The sequence below is a fragment of the Monodon monoceros genome, unplaced genomic scaffold (genome assembly GCF_005190385.1).
Source record: "Monodon monoceros isolate NGI ecotype Baffin Bay Population unplaced genomic scaffold, NGI_Narwhal_1 Super_Scaffold_8, whole genome shotgun sequence".
Classification (NCBI taxonomy): Eukaryota; Metazoa; Chordata; class Mammalia; order Artiodactyla; family Monodontidae; genus Monodon; species Monodon monoceros.
Genome location: NW_021703785.1, coordinates 50,741,661 through 50,767,418, shown reverse-complemented (window position 1 = coordinate 50,767,418; position 25,758 = coordinate 50,741,661). Strand labels below are relative to the sequence as shown.

General features: G+C 37.6%; 1 protein-coding gene across 4 annotated transcripts in view; it reads left to right on the top strand.

The window, feature by feature from the left end:
• VWA8 (von Willebrand factor A domain containing 8) overlaps nucleotides 1-25,758 on the top strand; it is a 358,944-nt gene that overhangs the window by 161,249 nt on the left and 171,937 nt on the right. For all 4 annotated transcript variants that reach the window (XM_029210522.1, XM_029210521.1, XM_029210523.1 and 1 more), the window contains exon 21: nucleotides 10,003-10,079. In XM_029210522.1, the coding sequence (XP_029066355.1) occupies nucleotides 10,003-10,079 (77 nt within the window). The remainder of the gene's footprint in view (nucleotides 1-10,002; nucleotides 10,080-25,758) is intronic.

Here is a 25,758-nt window from a genome sequence, read left to right as displayed (position 1 = left end):
CTGAATAAGAATACTTACATTTTGAGAGGTTGAAGGAAGAAATATTTTAGTAATGTGGCGTTCTAAAATGCTCAGGTACCCCCCTTACGTAAGAATTATTTTTAAAATATATCGTATTTGTTTTAAGAAATGAAAATTTGATCATCTGCATATACTGTTTCCTGATTTCTGATGTTAGACAAATTGCAAAGCAAGTCATCAAAATTTAATTTATATTTAATGAGGCAAAACTAATACTTCACAATTACTTCTACATGAATATAGTCCAGTAATTTGCCAGATTTGTCAAGCTTTTTGTTTTTTTTTCCATTTTAAGCGAGTCCTTTGTATCATTTTACCAGATAATAGCACTCTGGTGAAATATTTATACTTAAGCTGTCCTTGTATTCCACAGTCTATATTTTTTACCTTTACCAAAATTCTAATATATTTTGTCTTCCTTAAAAAATAAAGAGTCAGCTCTGGCTGATTTTCATAGGGGAGGCCTTCTCTGTCTGACTTTCATGTGCTTTATGTTTCTAGAGTACTGATTCTTTAGGTACTCTTTCCAATTCCATGGCACTTTCTGATCTATCAGCAGTGAGATAAATCTTAGAAAGCAACTCTTAATTTTATGAATATTTTCCTACTAAAAGTTGAAAGTGGCTCCCCCTTGCCTATCAGATAAAATCTCTTTCATAGGGAAACACTCAAAACAACCTATGACCTGGTTCCAAACTTCTTGTATAGTTCTAGTTCTTCCAGATCAGAGTTTCTTAGCCTCCCTAAGTATACTATGCCCTTTTGTTCTCCCAGCCATTTTTCATATTGTTTGTTTCATATGGTGCTTCTTCCCCTCATCTTTGCCTATGAAAATCCTACAGTTTTCAAGAGCTCGGATTTTTTTCCTCTATGAGGCCTGTCTTAGACACCCCCAAATAGAAATAATCTTGTTTTCCTCTGAACGTTTATAGTATTTTATCACTATCTAATCCATCTTTCTCTTAAGGTTGTTGTGATTTTTTAATTTCATCTATAATTGAATTACAAATTTCTTATGAGCAAGGATTAAAAATAGTAATAAGTGTTATGTTTTACAATTTCCAATATACTTTTAAAAATCATTTCATTTAGTTCTACAGCAAGGCTTTGGGATAAATATTTTTATTTTCCATACTTTACAAATAAGCAGACTGAAACTCGAGGTTAAAATATTTGCTCAAGATCACATAGCTAGTTAATGATTGAGTTAGGACTCAGATCTCCAAAGCTCATGCATTTTTTTCACCATACCACACTAACTCTTATGCTAGTAATACAACAACAACAATAATAGTGTATAATAGCTCACTTATGTTGAGTGCTTATAAGAGGCCAGGAACTATGCTTTACATACAGAGTACAGGGCATATTAAAATTTTCTATTATGAAATTTTTTAATATATTCTATAAAAAGTAGGGTATATAATGAACTCCTTTGTACCCATAACTTAGTTTCAACAATTGTCAGCATTTTGTTCATCTTGTTTTATCTGTATCGAACATACTATCTATATGTTATCTTTTAATACATCATTCTTTTACATAATGCATTTTTCGTACAGTAGCTCAGTTTTTATCTCTGATATGATCACAATCCCATTAGTACACCTAACAAGTTAATAATAACCCCTTAATATACTCTGATACCCTGTTTTCCTCAGTTATCTCCAAAGTGTCATTTTACAGTTGGTTTGTTTCAGTCAGCATGCAGACAAAGCATGATCATTGCATGTAGTTGATGTACCTCCTGAGTCCCTTTGAAAGTTGAAAGATACATTCTCCTGTTCTTTTTATCCTTACAGGTATTGACCCACTTTCATGAATATAAACATTTTATCAGAATTATACCAATATCAATGAACTTCCAACGAGGAAGTATCTTCTGAAGTAAATTTCATTAAGCCAATTTAACTTCTTGATTAATTTACATAATGAAATTAAACCATATTCATTTCTTCCAGGCTAGAAATTTCTTTTTTTTTTAAATAAATTTATTTTATTTTTGGCTGCGTTGGGTCTTCGTTGCTGCGTGAGGGCTTTTCTCTAGTTGCGGTGAGCAGGGGCTACTCTTTGTTGCAGTGCGCGGGCTCTAGGCGCATGGGCTTCAGTAGTTGTGGCACAAGGGCTCAGTAGTTGTGGCTCCTGGGCCTAGAGCGTAGGCTCAGTAGTTGTGGCGCACGGGCTTAGTTGCTACGCGGCATGTGGGATCTTTCCGGACCAGGGCCTGAACCCGTGTCCCCTGCATTGGCAGGTGGATTCTTAACCACTGCGCCACCAGGGAAGCCCTAGAAATTTCTTTCTGAATTTCTTCCCAGCCTTTTTTTCCTGAATTTTCATAGCATTTAATTTTGAAATCAGTAAACATACATTTAATACTCACTAAGGAGGACTCTACACATATTGTTATTACATAATTCTATATAATCCTTTGTATCTCATACCATCTATTAATTAGAGGCTTGTAATTAATGGTCTTAGTTTTCTCCTGGTATAGGCTTAGTAAATGTTTGTTGAATTATTTAGTATTGAGATGCTGTGAATATTTTATTGCCAAAATTAAAGAATGTGTGAATTTTGTTAATTAATGATTTGAACTGAGCCCTGGCAGATTGCTAATGTGTCACATCAGAAATATACCATGTTGCTATGCCAGAATAATTATCTAATATCTGTAGAGGGGCTGAACAGTGTGTCCAGAAATTTTCCTGCCTGTGTCCCCAGCAAGTAGTGGCAGCAGGGAATTTGATAACTAAATGTGCCCTGTTTCTAGTAGCGATGGCGGACTAGGAGTTCTAAGGCTATGAAATATTTGGTTTCATCAGATATAATGACACTCATCTTTATTTTATATTACATTATTTTGTATCCTTTCTCAAACCTCTTGCTATGAAGTTGCCTGAATTGCAATATGGAAATTCTTTGCCATGCTGCACATTTTCTCTAACATTCAGTTTATCTGTCCAGTGTTTCTTAGTGAATATTTTTCTTGCCTTTGTTCTGAATTTGTGTATTACTTTTGTAGACAGATTGATTTTTTTTTTCCCCACAGTATTTGTTATGGATGCTTTGGTCATACCTAATGACCAAACTAGCAAAGAATATATCTTTGCCATTTACAGCAACACATTATTTCAAAGGGAAATTGCAGGGAGGTGGATTTTTTCTTTTTTTTTTTTGTGGTACGCGGGCCTCTCAGTGTTGCGGCCTCTCCCGTTGCGGAGCACAGGCTCCGGACGCGCAGGCTCAGCGGCCATGGCTCACGGGCCCAGCCGCTCCGCGGCATGTGGGATCTTCCCGGACCAGGGCACGAACCCATGTCCCCTGCATCAGCAGGCGGACTCTCAACCACTGCGCCACCGGGGAAGCCCCAGGGAGGTGGATTTTATTATTCCTGTTTGAAAAGGAGGTTTTGACTTTGCCAGGGAACTTTATAAGTATGTTTAAAGCCATGCAAACTGGTAGTGCCATTGAAAAGCATGTTGTTTTGTCTGACTTCCAGGTACCGTTTTTTGAATCTGTTACAGGGAACCCATTTATGGAAATGTTTGGGATTGTGTACTATTTAGTTTTAATTTTTTTCTGATTACATAACTAATGCATGTTCACTGAGAGAATGTGGAAAACAAGAAACTTCCAGTGAGTCATAAAGCAGTGACCTCTCATTTTGTTATTGGATTAAAGAATATTAGAATAAGATAGTGTTTAGAGATCAGCTTGTCTAGGCCCTCTTTATTCAAATGAATAAAGATGGTGGTAGAAACCTGCACCTGAGACAGATTAAGGAGGGATTATTGTCTGAGTCTCCCAACTGCTAGTATAGGGAGTACATTTTCAGGCACTTTGGACAAAGAATTAGAAGTTTCAACGTTTGATGGAAATTTTATGGTTATAGAAAAGCAGCCGCAATTTATTTCTCCTGATTTTGTTGTAATGTTAGTTTTCTCGTTGTTATTTTTGACTGCAGTTGGTATTTGTTGATGATATCCATATAGTAGCTTTTCTAAAAGGAAAATTAGGACCCTATGAAAAAAGTCTTTAAATATTATACAAACTGAGCTATGAAAATTATTGAGGAATTAGGGGGAACTGGAAGGAAGGCCCAAACGTAAGAGGCTTCAGAGAGCATGAGGGAAAGCTGAACACCGGCTGTGGCAAACACTCACTTGGTGTCCATTTCAAAAGTTACTGCAGAAGAAAAGTTCCAGCTTGACTTCCTCGCCTTCTCCCTCCTGAACCTTGGATACCATACAGGGAGTTCCTGGACACATGTTTTAGACTATTTTATAATCTTGGAGTAACTGATCTTTGACTCCACGACATTAGCCTATAAACTCTCATGTAAAGCAATTCAGGGAGGCTACCTCCTGACATTCTGTTTTGCCATATAGTGAAACAGAAAACAGCCCAATCTTTTAAGTCAGAGTGGATTTGCCTTCAAAATCCCATTGTGTGCAGGGTCTTAATTGCTTAGAACTTAAGTTTGCTTTTCTCTGAAACAGGAGCCTTACCTCCTACTGACATGGCTGGCTTGAGGATTTGAGTGGTAAAGCACTGAAAGGGTGTGTATGCGTATAGCAGCGGGCTCCATAAACGCCAGTTTCCTCCTCTTTGTTGACACAAAGGGAGCAGAATGTTCTTGAAAGAGGTTTCTACCTCCTTTAGCAAGAGCACATCATACGACTGCCCTTTCCTTTTTGTCCCGTCTTTCCTCAAATGTTAATAGTTATTACCTGCAGGTTACATGTGCGTGCCGGTGAGAGAGACACGGAAGAAGGCCGATCCCGGCCTCCAGGAGTGTGTCTTTCTGCCGAGGCACCTGACACATTACTAAGGTACAGTGTGGTGAGGCCTGTGAAAGACAGTGGTTTAGGGACGCGAAGAGGAAACCATGCTGGTGCTGCGAGTTGAAGGAGAGAAAGCATTGGGAGAATCAGGCAGAGCTTCAGAGAAGCTGGGACATTTCATCAGAACATTAAGGAGTGAGTGGAAGATGGCAGAGAGATGGGGAAAGGCAGCCTAAGTGAGTCAGAAAAAACAACCTCAGCAAAGAAGCAGCAGCACAAAGGTTCTGGAGACGGCTGGCTGCTGTTTGGGTGAGACTTGGCAGAGGGCCAGCATGGCATGCTTGCAAGTTCATCCGCTGTGAGGGATCCTTCAACATTTCCGTCCCAGGACAATTACTCTTAGCCCAGATCCCACCCCTAGACCCATTTTCTCTTGTCTGCTCTCCGCTCCTCTTTAGCCCTTTTCTTCTACTCTGCTCCTTGCCCCCCTTGACAAGATATGGATAGACTTTCCCAGTCCTGTATCTTCTAGTTCAGGAAGGCAGGCTCTTTTTCTTTACAGGATTTTACTTATTATCTCTCTGAGGAAACAGGGTAACTGAAATAATGAGCCTGAGAACGTTGAAAGAGTCCCAGAATCTTTCAAAGTTCTTGAAGTCATGTCTCTGATCCTTTCTCTCACAGAAGCTGGTAGCAGGTTTACCTCCTGTCCTCATGTCTGTGGGGCTGAATATAGCCCTTCTTCCTCCTAACCCTGTAAAGGGCCGTGTGACTCCTACCTCTGTGAAGGTCCTTCTTTCTAGTATGTTGTCACAAAGGACACAATGGGATGGAACGGTAATGATAACAGTAAGCGTCATCCTTATGAGACAATTTGTAGTTTGTTGTTGTTTTTTTTTTTGCGGTACGCGAGCCTCTCACTGTCGCGGCCTCTCCCGTTGAGGAGCACAGGCTCCGGACGCACAGGCTCAGCGACCATGGCTCACGGGCCCAGCCACTCTGCGGCATGTGGGATCTTCCCGGACCGGGGCACGAACCTGTGTCCCCTGCATCAGCAGGCGGACTCTCAACCACTGCGCCACCAGGGAAGCCCGACAATTTGTAGTTTTTAAAATCTCTCATTCTACAGGTAGCTTCTCCCTTTTTAAATTTTCACTCACTAAATATTTTCCTCAGTAAGAGTCAATTATGATGTAAAAACTATTTATTTTGTGCGTTTTAAAATTAAAGGATACAGATTGTATATACAGAATAATGACTAGTAAAGATAAATATGCACAGGAACAAAATGAAAACGGTAACAGATTTATTTTGGCAGTTACACATTGGGTAGTGTTTTGTTTTCGAAATTTCCAATTAAGAAAAATGAACATGTGTAGTTTTTATAATGGAAAAATAAGATACTATTTATGTATTTATTCAATTAAAAGTAATCCTGAGGATTTTCTGTTCTAGGTGAAAATGATGACTGGAAAGAGCAAATTGCTGTAACTGTTTCTTTTTGCTCAGGATATTGACAGAAATTCCTTCCTAGGTCATGTTTTAACATTTCCTTGAAGGAATAATCAGAGCTTTTCAAATGAAGCCAGAAATGACCTGATGAGATCTCTGTTTTATTTTATTTTATTTATTTATTTTTTTGCGGTACGCGGGCCTCTCACTGTTGTGGCCTCTCCTGTTGCGGAGCACAGGCTCCGGACGCGCAGGCTCAGCGGCCATGGCTCATGGGCCCAGTCGCTCCGCGGCATGTGGGATCCTCCCGGACCGGGGCACGAACCCGTGTCCCCTGCATCGGCAGGTGGACTCTCAACCACTGCACCACCAGGGAAGCCCATAAACTGCCTTTTTTTAAACTAGACTTTCCTCTCCCACCCAGCAAATGCACTTCCCCTCCCCTATTTCTTGTGTCGTAAGTAGCATCACCTTCCACCCTGTGGCCCAAGACAGAAAGGTTGATTTGTCCAGCTCCTCGTCCCCACATCCAGTCCATCACCAAGTCCTGTTAGTTCTTTCCCTTAAATCTCTCTTAAATGCATTCATTTCTCTCTGCTCCTTACTTTAAGCCACCTTCATCTCCTGCCTGAGCTTTCTAAGGAGTTTCCAAACGGCTTTCCTTTGCTTTCAGTCTTGCTCTCTGCCAGATCATTTCACCAGAGTGATTTTCCAAAAATGAAAATCTGATCCTATTACTCCTCTGCTTCAGTGGCCTTTTGGTGCTTTCAGGAAGCGGTCCAAACGCTTTTACGTGGCTTCCAAGACTTCCAGAGCTAGACCCTGCCTCCTGCTCTAGCCTCCTTTCTCACCCTTCCTCATTCTTGCTGCTTGACATCCCTCAGACCTGTCCAGCTCTCCAGCTGACTAGTACCCACAAGTCTTTACACATACGGTTCTCCCTTCCTGGAACACTCCTCTTTCTGCTCCTTCCCTTTACCTCTTTAATTCCTTGATATTTCAACTGAAATATCACTGTGCATAGTGGGACTTCCTGAGCCCTTAGTTAAGTCTTCAAGCCTTTTGGATGTCCCACAGCAGAACACTTATCACATGTATATCTATTATGTTTGCTTAATTGTCTGTGTTTCCTACTAGATTGTAAGCTATGAGTGTGGCTCAGGGGCTGTAGCTATTTTATTTACCGTTGTATCCTACTCAGCTAGTGCAGTACCTATAACATTAGGTGCTAAAACAGTTGATAAATTAGACAAGGGAGATAAGAAAGGGAGGAAGGAGAGAAGAGAGAGAAAGAAAGAAAAAGAAAGAAAGGAAGGAAGGAAGGAAGGAAGGAAAAAGAAAGAAAAAGAAAGGAAGGAAGGAAAGAAAGGAGGGAGGGAGGGAGGAAGGAAGGAAAGAAAGAAAGGGAGAGAGAAAGAGTGAGAGAGAGGGGGAGGGAGGGAGGAAGGAAAGAAGAAAGAAAGAGTGAATGAAAGAAAGAAAGGGAGGGAAGGAGGAAAGAAGGAAGGAAGGAAAAAAGTTTTTCAAATAGAGACTACAAAGATTCTAGTGACAGTTTGAATGAGATCAGGGAAAAGATTGACAAAAACATTCCGAGATTCATTCATTGAGCAGCTGGGTACATGACAATACTGTTATATTGGGGTTAAGAAAAAAGAAGAGTAAGTCTGGGTGGAAACATAATGAGTTTAGTATGAATATCTGGTGCAGAAGTTCAGTTGACAATTAGGAATAGGGAATCTCATCTCAGCTAGAGCTTAGGAAAGAAGTGTGAGCCATATGTGATGACTGAAGTCAAGGGAGTGGGAGGGAGTGGGTGAGATTCCCACAGACAGTATATGGAACTAGAAGATGTCTGAGGTTGGAGTTCTGAAGACCCTAACCTTTGTTAAAAACAAGACAACTGGCCCCAGATGGAGTCACCTATGCTAAATCCTACGTCACAAAACCCAGACCTAACTAGGTAACCGTTTCAGCCTCTCCCAGAAATGGAATCTTAAACCAGTCAATGAGCAATCACTGGTCAGCACTAGTGAGGTCATTTGCCTGGTAGACCCCCTAAAGGAAAGTGACCTTGTCCCAACCTAGTATAACAATTTTGCTAGTATAACTTCCTTGTCCTGCTCCCTTCTGCCTATAAAAGTCTTTCATTTTGTACAGCTCCTCAGAGCTCCTTTCTATCTGCTAGATGGGATGCTGCCCAATACATGAATCACTGAATAAAGTCAATATGCTCTTTAGGGGCTCCCCTGGTGGTGCAGCGGTTAAGAATCCGCCTGCCAGTGTAGGGGACACAGGTTCGAGCCCTGGTCTGGGAAGATCCCACATGCCGCAGAGCAACTGAGCCCGCGCACCACAGCTACTGAGCCCACGAACCACAACTACTGAGCCTGCACGCCTAGAGCCTGTGCTCCGCAGCAAGAGAAACCCCCGCTCGCCACAACTAGAGAAAGCCTGTGCACAGCAATGAAGACCCAACGCAGCCAAAAATAAATAAATAAATTTACTTTAAAAAATAAGATCTTTAAAATTTACTCAGTTGAATTTTTTTTAAAACACATTTATAGAAGACATAGCAAAAGAGCTTCTTAGTGGCAGCCTGGGACTTCACATTGCATTGTCCTACATTTATGGGTCTTGTAAGCTCCTAAAACAGTGCTCAGGAGGAGTTTGAAAAGGCATGGCTGATTCTGTAATTTTGCAAGTGGGGAGGGAGCAGGACCTCCCCGTAGTAGTTTTTCATGACTTGTTTCTTTCAAGAAATCCTTTGTATTTCTGACATTACAATGCATTTATGATATATGTTTTTCTCTAGGTTTCTTGAACAGAGCTGATATATCAACACACATTTTACTCACCTGAATTTATTTACTTAAAATTTTACGTTGATTGCAACACGCCATTTAAAGTCCACATGGCTATTTTACCATACACTCGAATGTGAACATTATAAGAAATCAATGTGTTATTTATTGCTGGAACGTATGCTACAGAACTCAGCTTTTTTAACTACTTCTACTCTTCCCACACAACCCACTTGTTAAAAGATTTACATCCCATTAATAGAGTATTCCACCTCTAAGTGAAGACTTTAAAATGGAGCAGTGGCATGGGAGTGGATTCCATTTTTAGCAGTCTGTCCGCTACGAAAGGACAGCAACTCTCGCCATCAGTAAGTGGTAAGGAAATGAGGGCATTTCTAGGAAGAGCAGATATAGTTGAGACTTATTAATAAACCCTGGTTATAATTTTAGGTTTCCAAGGTTTTAAAGGACTAAAAAGTAGGATAAAAGGAGAAGAAATTAGTGTTTGATTAAAACAGAAGTACAGTATTATATTTATCTTTATATAACTAAAACCACACTTCTGAAGAGCTGATAAGAAAAGTCATTGTTTTTACACTTACTTGATTTCCTTTAATGCCATTCTTCACATCTGAAATAGATAATATTCTGCTCTAATGTCTGCACTTCAGTGTAAAATTATAGAATAGAAAAAACAAGTCACAGAAGGTTAAAAATAATTATGAATTTCCTTTTAAATAAGAACTTAGAGCTACTGTATTTAGAAGTAAAAATTTTTTTGAAAAAACCTTTATGTCACAGAAGATGTGCTATATACGTTTACTCGTTTGGTTTTCATTAACAATAAGCTAAAATAGTAAGTAGGTTTTGGTAAGAGATTCTTCTGGTTTGTTTTACCTCCAGACAAAAGTTACTTTTAATGCTTCTTTGTGTAATTACAGGGCGTAGGAAAAAACAAGATTGTTGATAGATTCCTTCACCTGCTCAACAGACCTCGAGAATATATCCAGCTGCACAGGTAAGAGGATAAAACCCACAACCTCTTAAGATCTGGTTTAGTCATTTATTTTGCTCCCAGTACAATTTAAAAATACATTCTTAAAGGCCCATTTTTAATACACCAGTTTAATTTCTGTTCCTCCTACTGTTATCTCTCCTCTCCTTAAAAGGTAATAAAACCATGCAAAATTTATTTTTAAAGTTACTAATGCTTTATAAACATGAATTAATAGATATTTTGTGGACAAAGAGTGATGAACATTACATTCAGGAAGCAGTTTTCATCAACATAAAGGCTCCTAAATTAGAAGAAAAATATGTAGAGACTAAGCCCACTCTCTAACAGGAAGCTAAAATAGCTCACAAGGAGAAACATAAGCTATATGAATCTCAGGTGTGAGATAAGGAAGTCAAAACTATGAAGCAGTAAGTTATTAGTCTCCTTGCCTTCTTTGAAAACACATTGTGGATTATTTAATTTTGCGTGGTCAGAATGCTGGTCCAGGGATAGCTTTTAATCAAATAGATTTTCTCAACATGGATTGTTTTTAGCTTTATCAATGAACCTGTTCTGAATATTTTAAAAATAAAATATAAGCAGCAGATCCACCAAAGGGGAGATAGAAAAAAAAAATCAAGGAATATACCAAGTAATAAGCAACTTAAAAGTAGACTGAATTGTTATTGTTTTAATCCCAGGAAATTAACAAAAATATTGTGTAGTGGAAATAACACTGGATTGAGTTACAAGAATTGGTTTCTGGTTTGGATCCTTTCACTAAATAATGATGTGTTCTTGAGAGGAAAATGTAGGAGAAAAGAAGGTAGAGTTAGTGGACTAAAGGAGAAAGAGAAGAGGACCAAAGTGAAGCTGAGAGATGGTCAAAAACTCCTTCTTGGCATTTACACCTCTGGCTGTGATGGAGTAACTAGTACCAGGTTAGTCCTACCACAGTAAAGAGCTATAAAACTGGACAAGACTCACAAATACTGGGAAAGGAACAACCACTAGGGACTGGTGAGCTGAACAATTACCAGAGTTCCCACATGGTTAAGAGACTTCATTAAACTTACTCCTGGTATTCACAAGATATCCTGTAAAGTTTATGCTTTAGAAGTAGGATCAATCTGCCCCTAGAGTAAAAGCTACTTTATGCCTACCCTTAATAAGTGTAAAAATAACACTTGAGAAAACAAGGATGTTTGCTATTTAACCCATTTTGTAAGTTTTTCTCATACAAAATGATTTTAAAAGTTAAGGGGATGTATGTTGGGGGAAAATGTTTTGAAAAAAATCAAGCTGATTCAAAAGCGAATTAACTGCTTAGCTGAACAAACTTACTGAGCAATGAAAGAAGACTACAAAATCCAAACATTTAACAACAGAGCATTCACAATATGAAGCATTCAATAGAATATTACTAGGCATACAGATAAGCAGAAAATAGACCCCAAATGGTCAATAGAAATAGACCCTAAAATGACAGATGATAGAATTAGCAGACAAGGACTATAAAACAGTTGCCTTAAATATGTTCAAGCATATAAAGGGCATATAAAGGGGGAATGAACATAATGAGGGAATAATTAGGAATTCTCAGTACAGAAATAGCAACCTTAAAAAATCAGTCTCACATATGGGCAATTAGAGTTTCAAAAAAAAAGGACAAAGAACGGGGCAGAGTAATATTTAAAGATGTAATGGTGAAAAAATTTCCAAATTTGATGAAAACATGAAGTCACCAATCCAGGAAGCTCAATGAACCTCTAGCAGAATAAGCAGGAAACCACAATAAAGTACATTATAATCAAATTGTTGAAAATTGAAAAGGAAATCTTTAAAGCTGCCAGTGAAAAAAAGACATATTACATATAGGAGGAAAATCATAAAAATGATGACTGACTTGTCATGAGAAATAAATACCACAAGTCAGTGAAATAGTTGTTTTTAAAGAGCCAAAAGAAGAAAAAAAAAGTCAGTATACAATCGTATATCTGGCAAAACATTCTTTAGAAATGCAGACATTCTTGGATGAACAAAAACAGAGTATTTTTTACCAGCAAACCTGCATAATATAAGAAAATTACAGTTCAGTATTAACCATGAGCAGAGATACAAAAATCCGAAACAAGTATTAAATCAAATTCAACAATATATAAAAAGGATAATACATCATAACCAAGCTGGTTTTATCCCAGGAATATAAAGTTGGTTTAACATTTGAAATCAAATAATTTAATTCACTCTATTTACAGCATAAAGGAAAAGCCATATGATCATTTCAGTCATTGCCAAAAAACAAACAAACAAACAAAAACACTTGATGAGATGCAGTGCTCATTCATGATAAAATGTTACAGCAAATTACAAATAGCAGGAAACTCCCTCAACCTGTTAAGAGGCTTCTATGGAAAACCTATAACTAACTTATATTTAATGGTAAAAAAAAAAAAAACAACTAAATACTTTCCTCCTATGATTGAGGAAAAGGCAAGGATATTCACTTTTCATCGTTATGCTAGAGGTCCTAGCCAGTGCAGTAAGGCAAGAAAAAGTAATAAATGGCACATATGTTTAAACAGAAGAAGTAAAATTGTCTAGAGACAACATGATTGTGTATATTAAAAACCCTAAGAAATAAAAAAAAAAAAGAAAAAAACGATCAGAACTAAAAAGTAAATTGAGCTAGGTCACAGGATACAAGGTCAACGTACAGAATCAGTTGCATTCCTATCTAATTGCAATGGACAATGGGAAAATTAAAATATTTAGATACCTTTTATAATAACATAAAAACATGAAATACTTAGAAATAAATTTAACAAAATTTGTACAAATTTTAATTTACTAATCTGAATAGGACATGGCAAGGTCATCTCAACTCCTAAACTTCTATAGCTCACCTAATACATAGCTTCAGAAAATTTCTAGCCTATTCCCATATCATCTCACAGTTCTTCTTTATATGAATTATGCCTTATGTAAACCTAGGAATTTCAACTTACCATTTTTCTTTTTTTAAGAATTTACTATGTCAAGATTACAGGACTAGGTGTTTTAGGAGATATGGAAAGAAATAAGAAACGTAATCTCTATCTTTAAGGAGCTGTAATACTGTTCTTGTTTGTGATTATTTCAGTCTTTCATGTTCCACCTAATCTAAAAAAATAACTCCTTTTTTTCCTCACCTTTAAGCCTTTCCACCAGTTTTTCTTCCTACATGAACAAAGTTTGGGGGAAATAATGAAAGAATCAAAATGTTTGCTAGTTTCACCTGAATAACTTATTTGTAACATATCACAGTTCCAGTTTTTGAGCCACAAGACACGCGGCAAGACCCATATTTTATGTTTTAAGGATGATACAGTGAGCATTGCAGTTATTCATTCTTATTTGTGCTATTTTATCTCTTTCATTTTGGTTTCATTGTGTTTAGTCTGTACTGTTTAGTGGTGCTCTTAAAAATACGTAATTACTTGAAAGTTTTAATGAAGTATATACTAATGCCACTTATAAATTAGAGCCAAGACAAATGAATTTAAATTTTATATTTTAAAATAATCAAGCAGAAAACCAACTTTTCTCTTAAGGATGACTTCAGAGGTTGAAATCAGCTCTCAAATTTATGCTCAGAAATATGGAAGTCACTTTATATGAGGGTCCCTTTGTATGGTGAGGCAGTTGTTAGATTTCTGTATATTGGACATTAGAATATTTTTAAAGAAAGATATATTAGGCTGAGCTAGCTCAATTAATTCTGATTGTAGATTATGAAGGTTAGTTAATACAAGCAGCAAGAAGGGAAGCAAAGAAATGTAACGTGTACTTAGTAATTATTCTTGGGTCTGTGTCACCATCACATTCGTTGTAAACAGGCCTTTTGCTTATAATTCATTATCTTTAATAGTTACAACCCTCAGAATGGGAGAAAATATTTGCAAATGAAGCAACTGACAAAGGATTAATCTCCAAAATTTACAAGCAGCTCATGCAGCTCAATAAAAAAAAAGCTAATAACCCAATCCAAAAATGGGCAGAAGACCTACATAGACCTTTCTCCAAGGAAGATATACAGATTGCCAACAAACACATGAAAGAATGCTCAACATCATTAATCATTAGAGAAATGCAAATCAAAACTACAATGAGATATCATCTCACACCAGTCAGAATGGCCATCATCAAAAAATCTAGAAACAATAAATGCTGGAGAGGGTGTGGAGAAAAGGGAACACTCTTGCACTCTTGGTGGGAATGTAAATTGATACAGCCACTATGGAGAACAGTATGGAGGTTCCTTAAAAAACTACAAATAGAACTACCGTACGACCCAGCAATCCCACTACTGGGCATATACCCTGAGAAAACAATAATTCAAAAAGAGTCATGTACCAAAATGTTCATTCAGCTCTATTTACAATAGCATAGCACAGGGAGATCAGCTAGGTGGTTTGTGACCACCTAGAGAGGTGGGATAGGAAGGGTGGGAGGGAGGGAGATGCAAGAGGGAAGAGATATGGGAACATATGTATAACTGATTCACTTTGTTATAAAGCAGAAACTAACACACCATTGTAAAGCAATTATACTCCAATAAAGGTGTTAAAAAAAAAGAAGTTTTAATAAATCTTATTTTTCTAGGAATTATTCCTTGTCTTCTAATTATTGGCATAAAGTTGTTTATAATACCACTTTATGATATTTCAATGTCCTTAGGCCCAGAAATGTTATTATCATTTTTATTCCTGGTATTGGTTATTTGCCTTCTCTCTTTTTTTCATGATCGGTTTTGCCAGGAGTTATCAGTATTATTGATCTGTTCAAGCAACCAGCTTTTGGCACTGTTGAATGTCTCTTTTGTATGTTTCTTTTCTATTTCAATAATTTCTGATTTTATCTTTATTATACCCTTTCTTTTATTTTCTTTGGATTTAAAATGCTGTTTATTTTTAAACTTTTTATATGACTGATTAATTGATTTTCAACCTTTATATATGTTTGAGGCTGTCTATATTTGAATCTCTTTTTGAGTCTTGGTTTTCTCATCTCTGAGTAATAGAAGTTGACAAGGTCATTTTTAATATCTCTTAGGTCTTTATTCTAATATCTTTGAATAGGCAGGAAGAAGACAGTATTCAATGTACTTTAGAAAGTTTAGAAGATTAGAGATACAGTCATCCCTCATTATTTGTAGGGGATCGGTTCTAGGACCCCCATGGATGCTATCATCCACAGATGCTCAGGTCTCTTATATAAAATGGTGCAGTATTTGCATATAACCTGTGCACATCCCCCCATATACTTTAAATCATCTCTATATTACTTACAATACCTAATACAATGTAAATGTTATATAAATAGTTGTAAATACAGTGTAAATGTAGTGTGGATAGTTGCCACATGACAAATTCTAGTTTTGCTTTTTGGAACTTCTGGAAATTTTTGTTGTCCCAAGTATTTTCAATTTGAGATTGATTCATCCATGATGCAGAAACTGTGAATACAAAGGGCCAACTGCACTATGCTTTACTTTCTACCTAGAATGTCCCTTTTGTTGAATGTCAATCTTCTGTTGAAAAGTAACAAATAATTCATAAATAGTAAAGAAGTACCTGCTGATTATATCCCATGGTAATTCTGATATTGGCTACATAAATATATTTTCTATGAAAAAACTTTCTAAATTCAAAATGTAATAAAATTTTCAAAGTTACAGATTTTTATTATTTTTGCTTATATCACTCATTGCTATATCATTGATTGATGATAGTATTACAAACAAAATATCTACTCATTTAGATACTGGGGTACCTCTCTTTGTCAGTATTTGATATTTAATTTGTTATGTAAAGTTGGAAGTAAAAAAATCTCCATTTCTGTTTAAAATATATATTATTAAAGGGTTTTCATTAAATAGACTGACATTCCCACTAATTTCAGTGTGGACAGTTTTTTTCTTTATTATGTACAACTTTATGACTATATTTGTCATAAAATTAAAGCTCATGAAATTGCCTTAAGAGAAACATATGTTTTAAAAGATCTAAAAATAGCAGTCAAAAAAAATGTTCGGAACTTCTCTGATCTATGGGTGACCTATTTAATGTCATTAACTCTGTCAATTTCAGATTCCTTTTAATGGATTTGAATGTTACCATCTAAGTAATCAGTCACACTCAATTTAGTTTATGGATGCATTCCAACAAAATTGGTTATGCGCCATTCAAAACATAATCTTGATAAGTAAAACCATCACCAAACATACATGAAGAAAACATACAACCAACGTACTTTTGAGTATGGCCATCTTATGTTTTCACGATCAGATCTCATAAAATGAGCAAGCTAGGCAATTCATGTTTTTAGTTAAAATCAAGCTGTTGTCCTAAGAGTATGATTTAGATAATTTAAAAGATTAATGAGTATAATGACTTTTATGGTATATATTTCAAGCAGAGGAGACTACATGGCTCACATTTGTGAAGTGTATTTATTTACTTCTTTTCCCACAGTAGTATGTTAATTTGACATTAAAGAGGACACTTGACATGTCAACTTCTGTAGCTATATTTCCTCCTTGGATGAAAGTATACTTCTGTATTGAAATCAGAATCATCTTAGTTTTGAAAGTCTTATGTTACCAGATTTTTTTCATCTGCTACCCTTCATATAAGAAGACGACGGCACAGGTCCAATCATTAGCATGACCCATATGCTTGTTTATTTTTCTAATACTGGTGCCCATTGTAAATATAGAGTTTTCAGGTCCCCCAGCAAAGTCCCAACTTTCTCTTCAGTGAGATTTTCCCAGTGTATGCTCAACTTATTCCAGACTGAACCATTCTCTGTCCTACTCACAAGTTTTGAAGTTGTATGCATACCTGTCTTTATTCTTCCCTCTAAAATATACTCTGTTTCTCCCTGAATACTTCAAGATTTGGTCCACGGTTACTTCTGCATGGAACTTTTCTGATTTGTCATTCTGGGTGTATTTGTTCCCTCCTCTGAAACTCCACAGGACTGAATTTGTACCACTGTGATAGAAAGAACATGGATTTTAAAAGATAAAATTATGTCTCTACCATTAACTTTTTTTATAATTATTAAAAACTTTAACAATTTTTAAAAATTTAATCATTTAGATTTTTTTTAAACATCTTTATTGGAGTGTAATTGCTTTACAATGGTGTGTTGGTTTCTGCTTTATAACAGTGAATCAGCTATACATATACGTATATCCCCATATCTCCTCCCTCTTGCGTCTGCCTCCCACCCTCCCTATCCCACGCCTCTAGGTGGTCACAAAGCACCGAGCTGATCCCCCTGTGCTATGCGGCTGCTTCCCACTAGCTATCTGTTTTACATTTGGTAGTGTATATATGTCCATGCCACTCTCTCACTTCGTCCCAGCTTACCCTTCCCCCTCCCCGTGTCCTCAAGTCCATTCTCTACATCTGCATCGTCTTTATTGCTGCCCCTAGGTTCTACCATGTGGCCTTGAACTCCTTGAGTCCTAATTTCTTTACCTACCAAATTGAAATAATAATACCCTTCAAGATGGTTGTGAAAATTAGGTGAAAATGTTTGCCAAGGACCAACCACAATGTCTGGCACATTTTAGGTCCCTAAATACTCAGGCTAACTCATAAGTATTAGTTTCTTGCCACATACCCCACTTCCTCTCACTCTGATTTGCATTATAATTTCTATATCTTATGTCCATCCACCCCTCCCCCAGTCATGCCTCCCCAACTAAATAAGGAATATTTTGAAGGCAGGAGTCAGGTTTATTCACTATATATTAATTCATTTCACCTAATTTGTATGTATTAGATTCCTGTTGTTTGCCCATAACTGTTTGGGGGCACGGATGATGTACAGTCATTCCTAGTATCTGTAGGGGATTGATTCCAGGACCCCCACGAATACCCAAATCCAAGGATGCTCAGGTCCCTTATATAAAATGGCATAGTATTTGCATATAACCTACACATGTCCTCCCATATGCTTTAAATCATCTCTAGGTTACTTATAATACCTAATACAATGTAAATGCTATATAAATAGTTATAAATGCTATATAAATAGTGGCTGGCTCACAGCAAATTCAAGTTTTGCTTTCTGGAACTTTGAGATTTTTTTTTTTCAAATGTTTTCAATCCACAGTTGGTTGAGTCCTTAGATGCAGAACCTGTGGGTGTGGAGGGCTGACTGTATAGATGATGATCTTGATTTTGACTAGATGTGCTTGCTTGCTTGTCAGTGGGTGAGAATACATCAACATTTATAATACAGTGTTGTATATAAGCCAAGAAAGAAACATGTGCAGGTTCTGTGGGACCCTTGAAGAGAGGCACCCAACCCTCTGAGTGTATGCATGTGATTTGGTGGAAGGGGTCTGGAGAAGGTGGCACTCAAACTGAGTCTTTAGGGATAAGTAGGAGTTTTCTAAGTGCAGAACACAGAACAAGGCATTGCAGTTATTGAAAACAAGCTGTCTAGGGCTTCCCTGGTGGCGCAGTGGTTGAGAGTCCGCCTGCCGATGCAGGGGACATGGGTTCGTGCCCTGGTCTGGGAAGATCCCACATGCCGCGGAGCGGCTGGGCCCGTGAGCCATGGCCGCTGAGCCTGCGCGTCCGGAGCCTGTGCTCCGCAACGGGAGAGGCCGCAACAGTGAGAGGCCCGCGTACCGCAAAAAAAAAAAAAAAGAAAACAAGCTGTCTAAAAGTAGGAAGTGAAGGCAGCTTGGGTAGCGTGGAATGTATGTGGGTAGATGTAAGAGCTGATGCCAAGAGGAAGATGTGGACCTTGTGGGGACTTCATGGGCCTTGCTGAGGTTGGATTTTATCCTGAATGCAATGTGATGGCATTAAAGCAAGATCATTAGGACCATAGTCTGTGGGTAGATCAGGGTCAGATGAGACTTGAATCACAGAGAACACTAGGAGGTGATTGCAGTAATCCAGATAAAATTGTTGGAGCCAAACAAACATACTGGCAATGAAAATGGGAAGAAGGGAAGTGGTGAAGTGGGTTTAACTGGCTAATTTTAGGTTGATAACTGTATGGAGGCTGAGGAGAAAAGAAGAGTGGACAAGGGGAGGACTACTGCATTGCACTGTAGATGGTTATTGTTAAAACCCTTGTCTTTCCCCTTTCATATTTTTGTATACTTTTTCTTTATGAAATCAAATGAGATAAAAGGAAGTGTAAAACTGTAGCACTGACCTTCTGCATATCAAATATCCTGGAGTGAATGATGACATGCTTTAAAAAGCACAGCATAATTCAGCATACAAGGCTTTCCTCAATCTGAAGAAAACTGAATGTGACTGTATAAATTTTGAAATTCACGAAGTCCCAAAGGGCAAATAGATGTATCGGTAAGAAATAGAAAAACTAAAAGCTTTTTTGAAGTCTCATGGAAAAAAATATTATTGAGCCATCAAGACATTCTGATAAGAGCAATAGAGAACTGGAGATGTGTCTGATGTCATAGGCTGCCAGGATACTGCTTCCGTCTCATCTTCCCCATTATGAACTTGGAAAGGCTATTTTAGAAACATTTTTATCAGCAGTTAGACAGTAGTTTTCCCACTAAGAATGCCTTCTACTGCCTCTTCTTACAGAATGAATTATGCCACTACCTCTAACTTGTCCATGTAGATCTTTAGGTTTGTAATAACTTTTGACTCCAAATCCATTTAAATTTCTGTACTATTTTTGCTTTTTCATTTAACAAACATGTAACCAGCAGCTACTCTGTGCTAGGCACTGTTCTACACTGTTTTCAAATTGCACCTCGTTTTTGCACACGACTCTGAGTTCAGTACTGTTACCGTCCCCGTTTTGCAGATGAGGACAGAGGCACAGAGAGGTTAGAAAACTTGTCTGAGGTCACACAGCTGTCTTCATACAGTCTGGCTTCAGCCTTATGTTCTAACCACTGCAGTGTGCTGCTTCTTGACTTTGTCATGCTGATCAAATAGTATTTTAGTGATAGTAGCACTTTAGTAAGTACCTCACTAAAGTACTAGCCATGTGTTAAGGTTGTTGGTCAACCAATTCTTAGATTTAATACTTCAATCTACATATAATAGCTTGGTTTTTTAAATTCTTGCTTCATATTTCTAATCCTTGCCCAGCTTGATCCCAAAGCCTTTCCTTTGGCCAGTTATTCCATATTTTCCCTTTTTTTTCCCATAATAATATCCTTATTAAATTTCATTTTCTGTTTTCTTGACTACTTCTCCAGATTATTAAACTTCTTTTGTGTCTTAATGCACCTCCCCTGAGGTGTATCATCAGTGTACTTAACAGCTCTGTTTTCTGTTCTGTCACCCAGGTAATTCATAAAATTGTAAACCAAATCAATTCCTGTGATCTTTTATATGATGTTCCTCCCAGGCGGACACTGCTTCAGTTCTCGGTGCACTCACCAAATGGTTGTTGTAGGTTATAGAGGTGGGTGAGTCAGAGCTGCAGACAGACCCTGAAACTGGAGACCCCAGCCAGCAGGCTGCTCTAGACTGTCTTGGAAGAGAAGACTGGAAACAAGCAGGATTCTATGGGATTCTTTTTTATTTTTATTCCCTAAATCACAAGCTAAATAAGCTTGAGAACCACTGATACAGTGTGTGTTTTTTCTTAGTTTTGTTATATCCTTTGCCACTAGAGAATAGCTACATTCTTTTCAAGTGTTATATACTTTTTTAGTTTGAGAAAAATTTCAAAAATCAAAAAAATGTAAATAAAAACATGTAGCACATACCCAAGTTTATCACTCATATTTAACAACTATTAATATTTTTCTCAAATTTGATTCCACTCTTCTTTTTGCAGAAGGGAAACACTAATTATAGCTAAAGTCCCCTTTACCACCACCTCCAATCTCATCTCCCCTTCTTCAAGTCAATCACTATTCTCAATTTAGTTTATAACCTTCCAGTCATTTGTATGCATGTTTTTTAAAATCGTAAAGCAAATTTTTGTTAAGAAAATCGTTATTTCACACTGACTTCCACTGTAAAATCAGTGACGCTCTGATGGCAGGGGCGGGGGGGGGGAATTTTTAAAAACTTTTAGTCCTTAGTTGTAATAAAAAGTAAACTCAGTCTTACAATTGTTTCAATATCAGATTATCTTAACATGCTTAACATCGTGCTCCAACCACTTAAACCTGCTCTCCTCTCTCTGGAGAGCTTCATCTGCAGGTTTCTTTCAGCAGCATCTTTAGTTAAGCTGATAGAGTGAAGAAGTATCTTGGGCCAGCGTCATATACTTCCCAACCATCTTTTAATTCATTAGGATCTAAAATGTTTTCTTTGTTGAGCTTTATAAAGTGCCAATTCTTATAAGTGAGACAGATATTGCTGTAGCCAGACTCTTCAGATGACGGCAACAGTGACACCATGAGCTGAAGGAGATGGGGTGAGGTGCTTTAATTAAACAGGTAGATTTGTGTCCTAATGCGATCACTTAGTTCACAACACCGTTATCTATTTCTCTTAATGGATATATATCTGTAATGTTTTGTGCAAGAATTAAGAGCACTGCTGGAAAATCTAAGAATTTCTTCTTTATTTCATTTGACTTTATTCCATTATGCATCCAAATAGTCAACAGATATCTAGGTTGGGTACTCTAGAAGCAGAGCCAGAGATGGAAATATCTGTATAAGTGATTTTAGAGGGAGAGCTTTTAGGTGAAACTTTCTGGGAAGTGAAGGAATCGGGATAAGACTGCAGAAAAGAAGTGGTTTTATTTATTTTTTAGTTTTTTAGTTTTGGCCACCCCATGCAGCTTGTGGGATCTTAGTTCCCTGACCAGGGATCAAACTCTGGCCCCTGTTAGTGAGAGCATGGAGTCCTAACCACTGGACCGCCAGGGAACCCCCAAGAAGTGGTTTTAGGTGAAGTCTGGCCCCAGCCTCCTCACAGGAAGCTCTGGAGCACGAATGGCACTACTCAGTTATCCCACCTGGAAGTAAGAGAGCCAGGCTTCTTTGCTCCCACGTCAGTGAGGCATTAGTCAGGAGAGGAATCAGGGAGAACCTCTAACTTCCCAGGCATTTCTGGACAAGATACTCCCCAGTGATGGAGGGCAATTCTTTGGAGAGGGGTGCAGCTGTGAGCTTTTAGAAGTCAATGCTACAGTAGCTGTGGGATGGGTGCCTTTGGTAGCAAAGGAGATCTGGGTAGGACACCAACAACATATCCTACCAGACACCAACAATATACCCCACCAGAAAACTCAGCCTCCTACTGAGTGCAGCCCCTAGCACTGTTCTAGGCCTTGAGAAATGCAGTGATGAACAAGATAGACAAGGTCGTTGCTGCCATGAAGCTTTCCTTCTAGTGGTAAAAAGGAGGCATGCAATGAACAAATAATTCAGTAAACTGGAAAATATCAATGCTATAATGGAAATGATATAAAAGGTTTTATAGGGTAATGTGATAAGGAGTAAATGAATAAGTTTGGCCGCAGTTACTATCTTCATAATTGTGCTGGGATTTACAGCAAGACATTCTAGCAGCTTTGTTCTGGAGATTCAGTGGTTGAATTGACCCTATGTAAGATGGATCCATAAAAGATTACAGATTATAGTAACTAGAGACTTGTGAAAACTTGGACTAGTGATAGTTTGAAATAAGATTCCAGCCAACAGCCGAAGTTACCAGGCCTAGCTAGGGTCTGACCCAGGGGGAATAGGGTTTTCGGGACAAGGGTTACTAGGGATACTTGTGCTAGTATCAGTACATCCCCAAATAGGAGATTTATAACCTCTCTGAGCAAAACCAATGAGTCATGTATCTCGGTCCCTGGTTAGAATAGGAAATCAGGAACTGAGCAGGGCTGAGCCTGCAGCTGAGTGAAACTGAATAAAGTAGGGATAACACTATAAGCTCAGCAATCTACTAACAAAGGTGTCTTTCATGTTATACACACCACGTTCTGAATGTGATTTTTTTTACCAACTCTTAGTGGTAGTGGTTTAAGTTGTATATAATTGAATATCATTTTCCACCAAGGACTTAAATTCTGCTGCTGTATTATTTGAACACTTTTCCTAATACATATTTACTGGTTTCTGCTGGAAGCTGATCAGATGACAGTAGCGCTACATAGTCAGCAGTGTTCATTTGTTTTAAGACATGGCTTTTAGGAATGCATTGCATCAAAAAGTATAAACCATTTATTATAAAACTGGGCTAAAATAGAAGCCTCAAATTTTGAAAAGAAAAGCATGAGTTTGGGTAAAACCTCTTTGAGCCTGAATTTCATCATAGGTTTGTTGGAGGTATTAAATGACATATGTCGCATGCGTCTTGGACAGTGCCTGGTGTGTGGTAGGTACCCAGTTAAAATTAAATCTCTTCTCTATAAATCTGTATTGTCCGTATATCTCCTGCCCCTTCCTCTCTTCTCAGCTTTGAATCTGCAGTGTTCTTTTTAAAATATCCACATTGGTATCTCTGGAGCGTTTCAAATCCCAAATGTCCATCTCTTCATACCAAATTTTCCTTTATAAATGTCCTCCAGCGCCTTTTCTACACCTCATTCATGGTGGGTATCAGTAAAGCAGTGCTTATGACTGGTAAAGGAAAGAATGGATGTTTCCTCTCTGAGCTTATGGAATCCTGTATCCAGTCACCTGGTCTGTAATCGATATACCTTTTTCCTTTCCCTGTCCTTTATCTTGACAGCCAGTTATTACAAAATCATGTCTACATTTTTCTAGGTCTCCCAAATATTTTCCTCTTTGCCTTTTCTACAGTCACTAGCCATACCTAGACTATTAAAATAGTTTCTTCTCCTTCAACCTAGAATTGTGACCAAGTCCTTTCAATTCCATCCTCTGGGCCATAGATCCATTCCTAATTTTCTCTTGCCTGGATTTTTATAGTAGCCTCCTGGTTAAAAACTCAGCCTTAAATCTGTCTTTCCCAAGCCTCGTACTGTTCCATCAATAAAGTTGATCACTTATTCTCCTGTTCAGACCCTTCAATGATGCCCATTGCCAACAATATCAAGTCCATAGTCCTTAATCTGAGCCCCATCTGTTTCATTAGTCTTACTTCCAACCTTTCTCTCCCACATACTCAGGCTTAATCCATATGAACAGCTTGTGGTTCCCAAGAATCACGTGCCTATTCACGACTCCCTCACTTGCCACTTGCAGCTTTTATAGCCTGGAATGCCCCACTCTATCAAGTCTATCTGGAAAATTCTTACTTTTTCTTCAAAATGCAAATCAAAGTCTTTTCTTCTAGGAAAATTTCTTAGACCCTTCCTTCTCCTTTTCCTTCACAAGCAGATGTTTCCTTTCTTTGTGACAACATTAGTACAAAGCGCTTCTTAAAGTGGGGAGCACGTACCAAGAAGTTCAAGACCATCCACTGGAACATGGGAAGACATTAGAATTTATATTTACTTTGCTTTTAAAAATATGAAATAAGCATTACCAATATTTAGTATACTGACTGACACTGGCACGCTCATTTGTTCAGTTTGTCACATATGGGAAATGGGACGTATCCAGAGAGAATTGTGGGAGTTTGTATTATGGGAAGATGACAGTGGTGCTCTCAGGTATTCATTTGATTGCATGATATGACAACACATAACAGTTTACTGTGCCCAGTTTAGCAGATTTGTGGTTTACGTTACCCAGCGTTAACTAAGCCAGCCCTCATATAATGGATAGTGGTTTAAAAGATTCTTGAAGAAGCAACCCTGGGTTGAAAATATCGTTAATAATGTAAACATAAACAAATGACATGGTATCGGCAGAAAATTATGTAAGTATAACTATTGATGGAGCATCTGATTTGATTGGATAGAGACAAGACTCTAAAATAAGGTTACAGAGGACATCACACATGAAATGTATTCACTCCATGATGATTCAAAACAAAACACTGCCACAAAGATTGAAAGCAGACTTGCACACAGTGCTACAGGATGTCACCAGTTAGATATGTCACATAAAAACAAGAGCTTTAAAGCAAAGCCATAACTATTGCAATATTTTGGAATAAGGTAGGAACTGACTGTGAAAATCTTTCATACTACACAGTCTCACTTATAATCTCATTGTAAAGTATTTAAAAGATCTGTCAAACCTGCCCATTTGTCTTTTACAAAGTCAAGAGTTCACAATTTGTTTATCTGTCTGTGTGTTAATGGTTGTTAGAGAGATGCTATGTAACAGATACTTTAAAAATTAAAAAAAAAAAACACATTTAATTTGACCCTTCAAGCTACAGGTCATGTTTTAGCAGTAAAGTAGAAAATAACTCCTTTAAAAAAAACTTCTCTGGAGAGAGTGTTTTTAAATCAGATGTTTATAACTTTCAGTTAGTTTTTTTGTGGCTGAAAATAATGTATGTCACTCTGTGATATTGTGATATAATAATTATATGTTTGGTCTTCATTCCCTTTCCCAGCACAAGAGCTTCTAAAACGCTTGTAATTTCCTGTGTTATAAGGGTATCTTTTGTTAAAATATTTGGTCTTCGTCTTCAGTTCTAAGACCCTTGGAATCTCCAGAATGATAAGAGAGTCTCATAAGATGACTCTAGGGTCTCTAGAGAATTGTCGGGTGTGGAAAACCCACATATTTGGTGTCAGAAGTAGAAATAGATCGTAGTACTCCTAAAATGTCTCATGTCTGCACACTAAAACAATTTAAAAT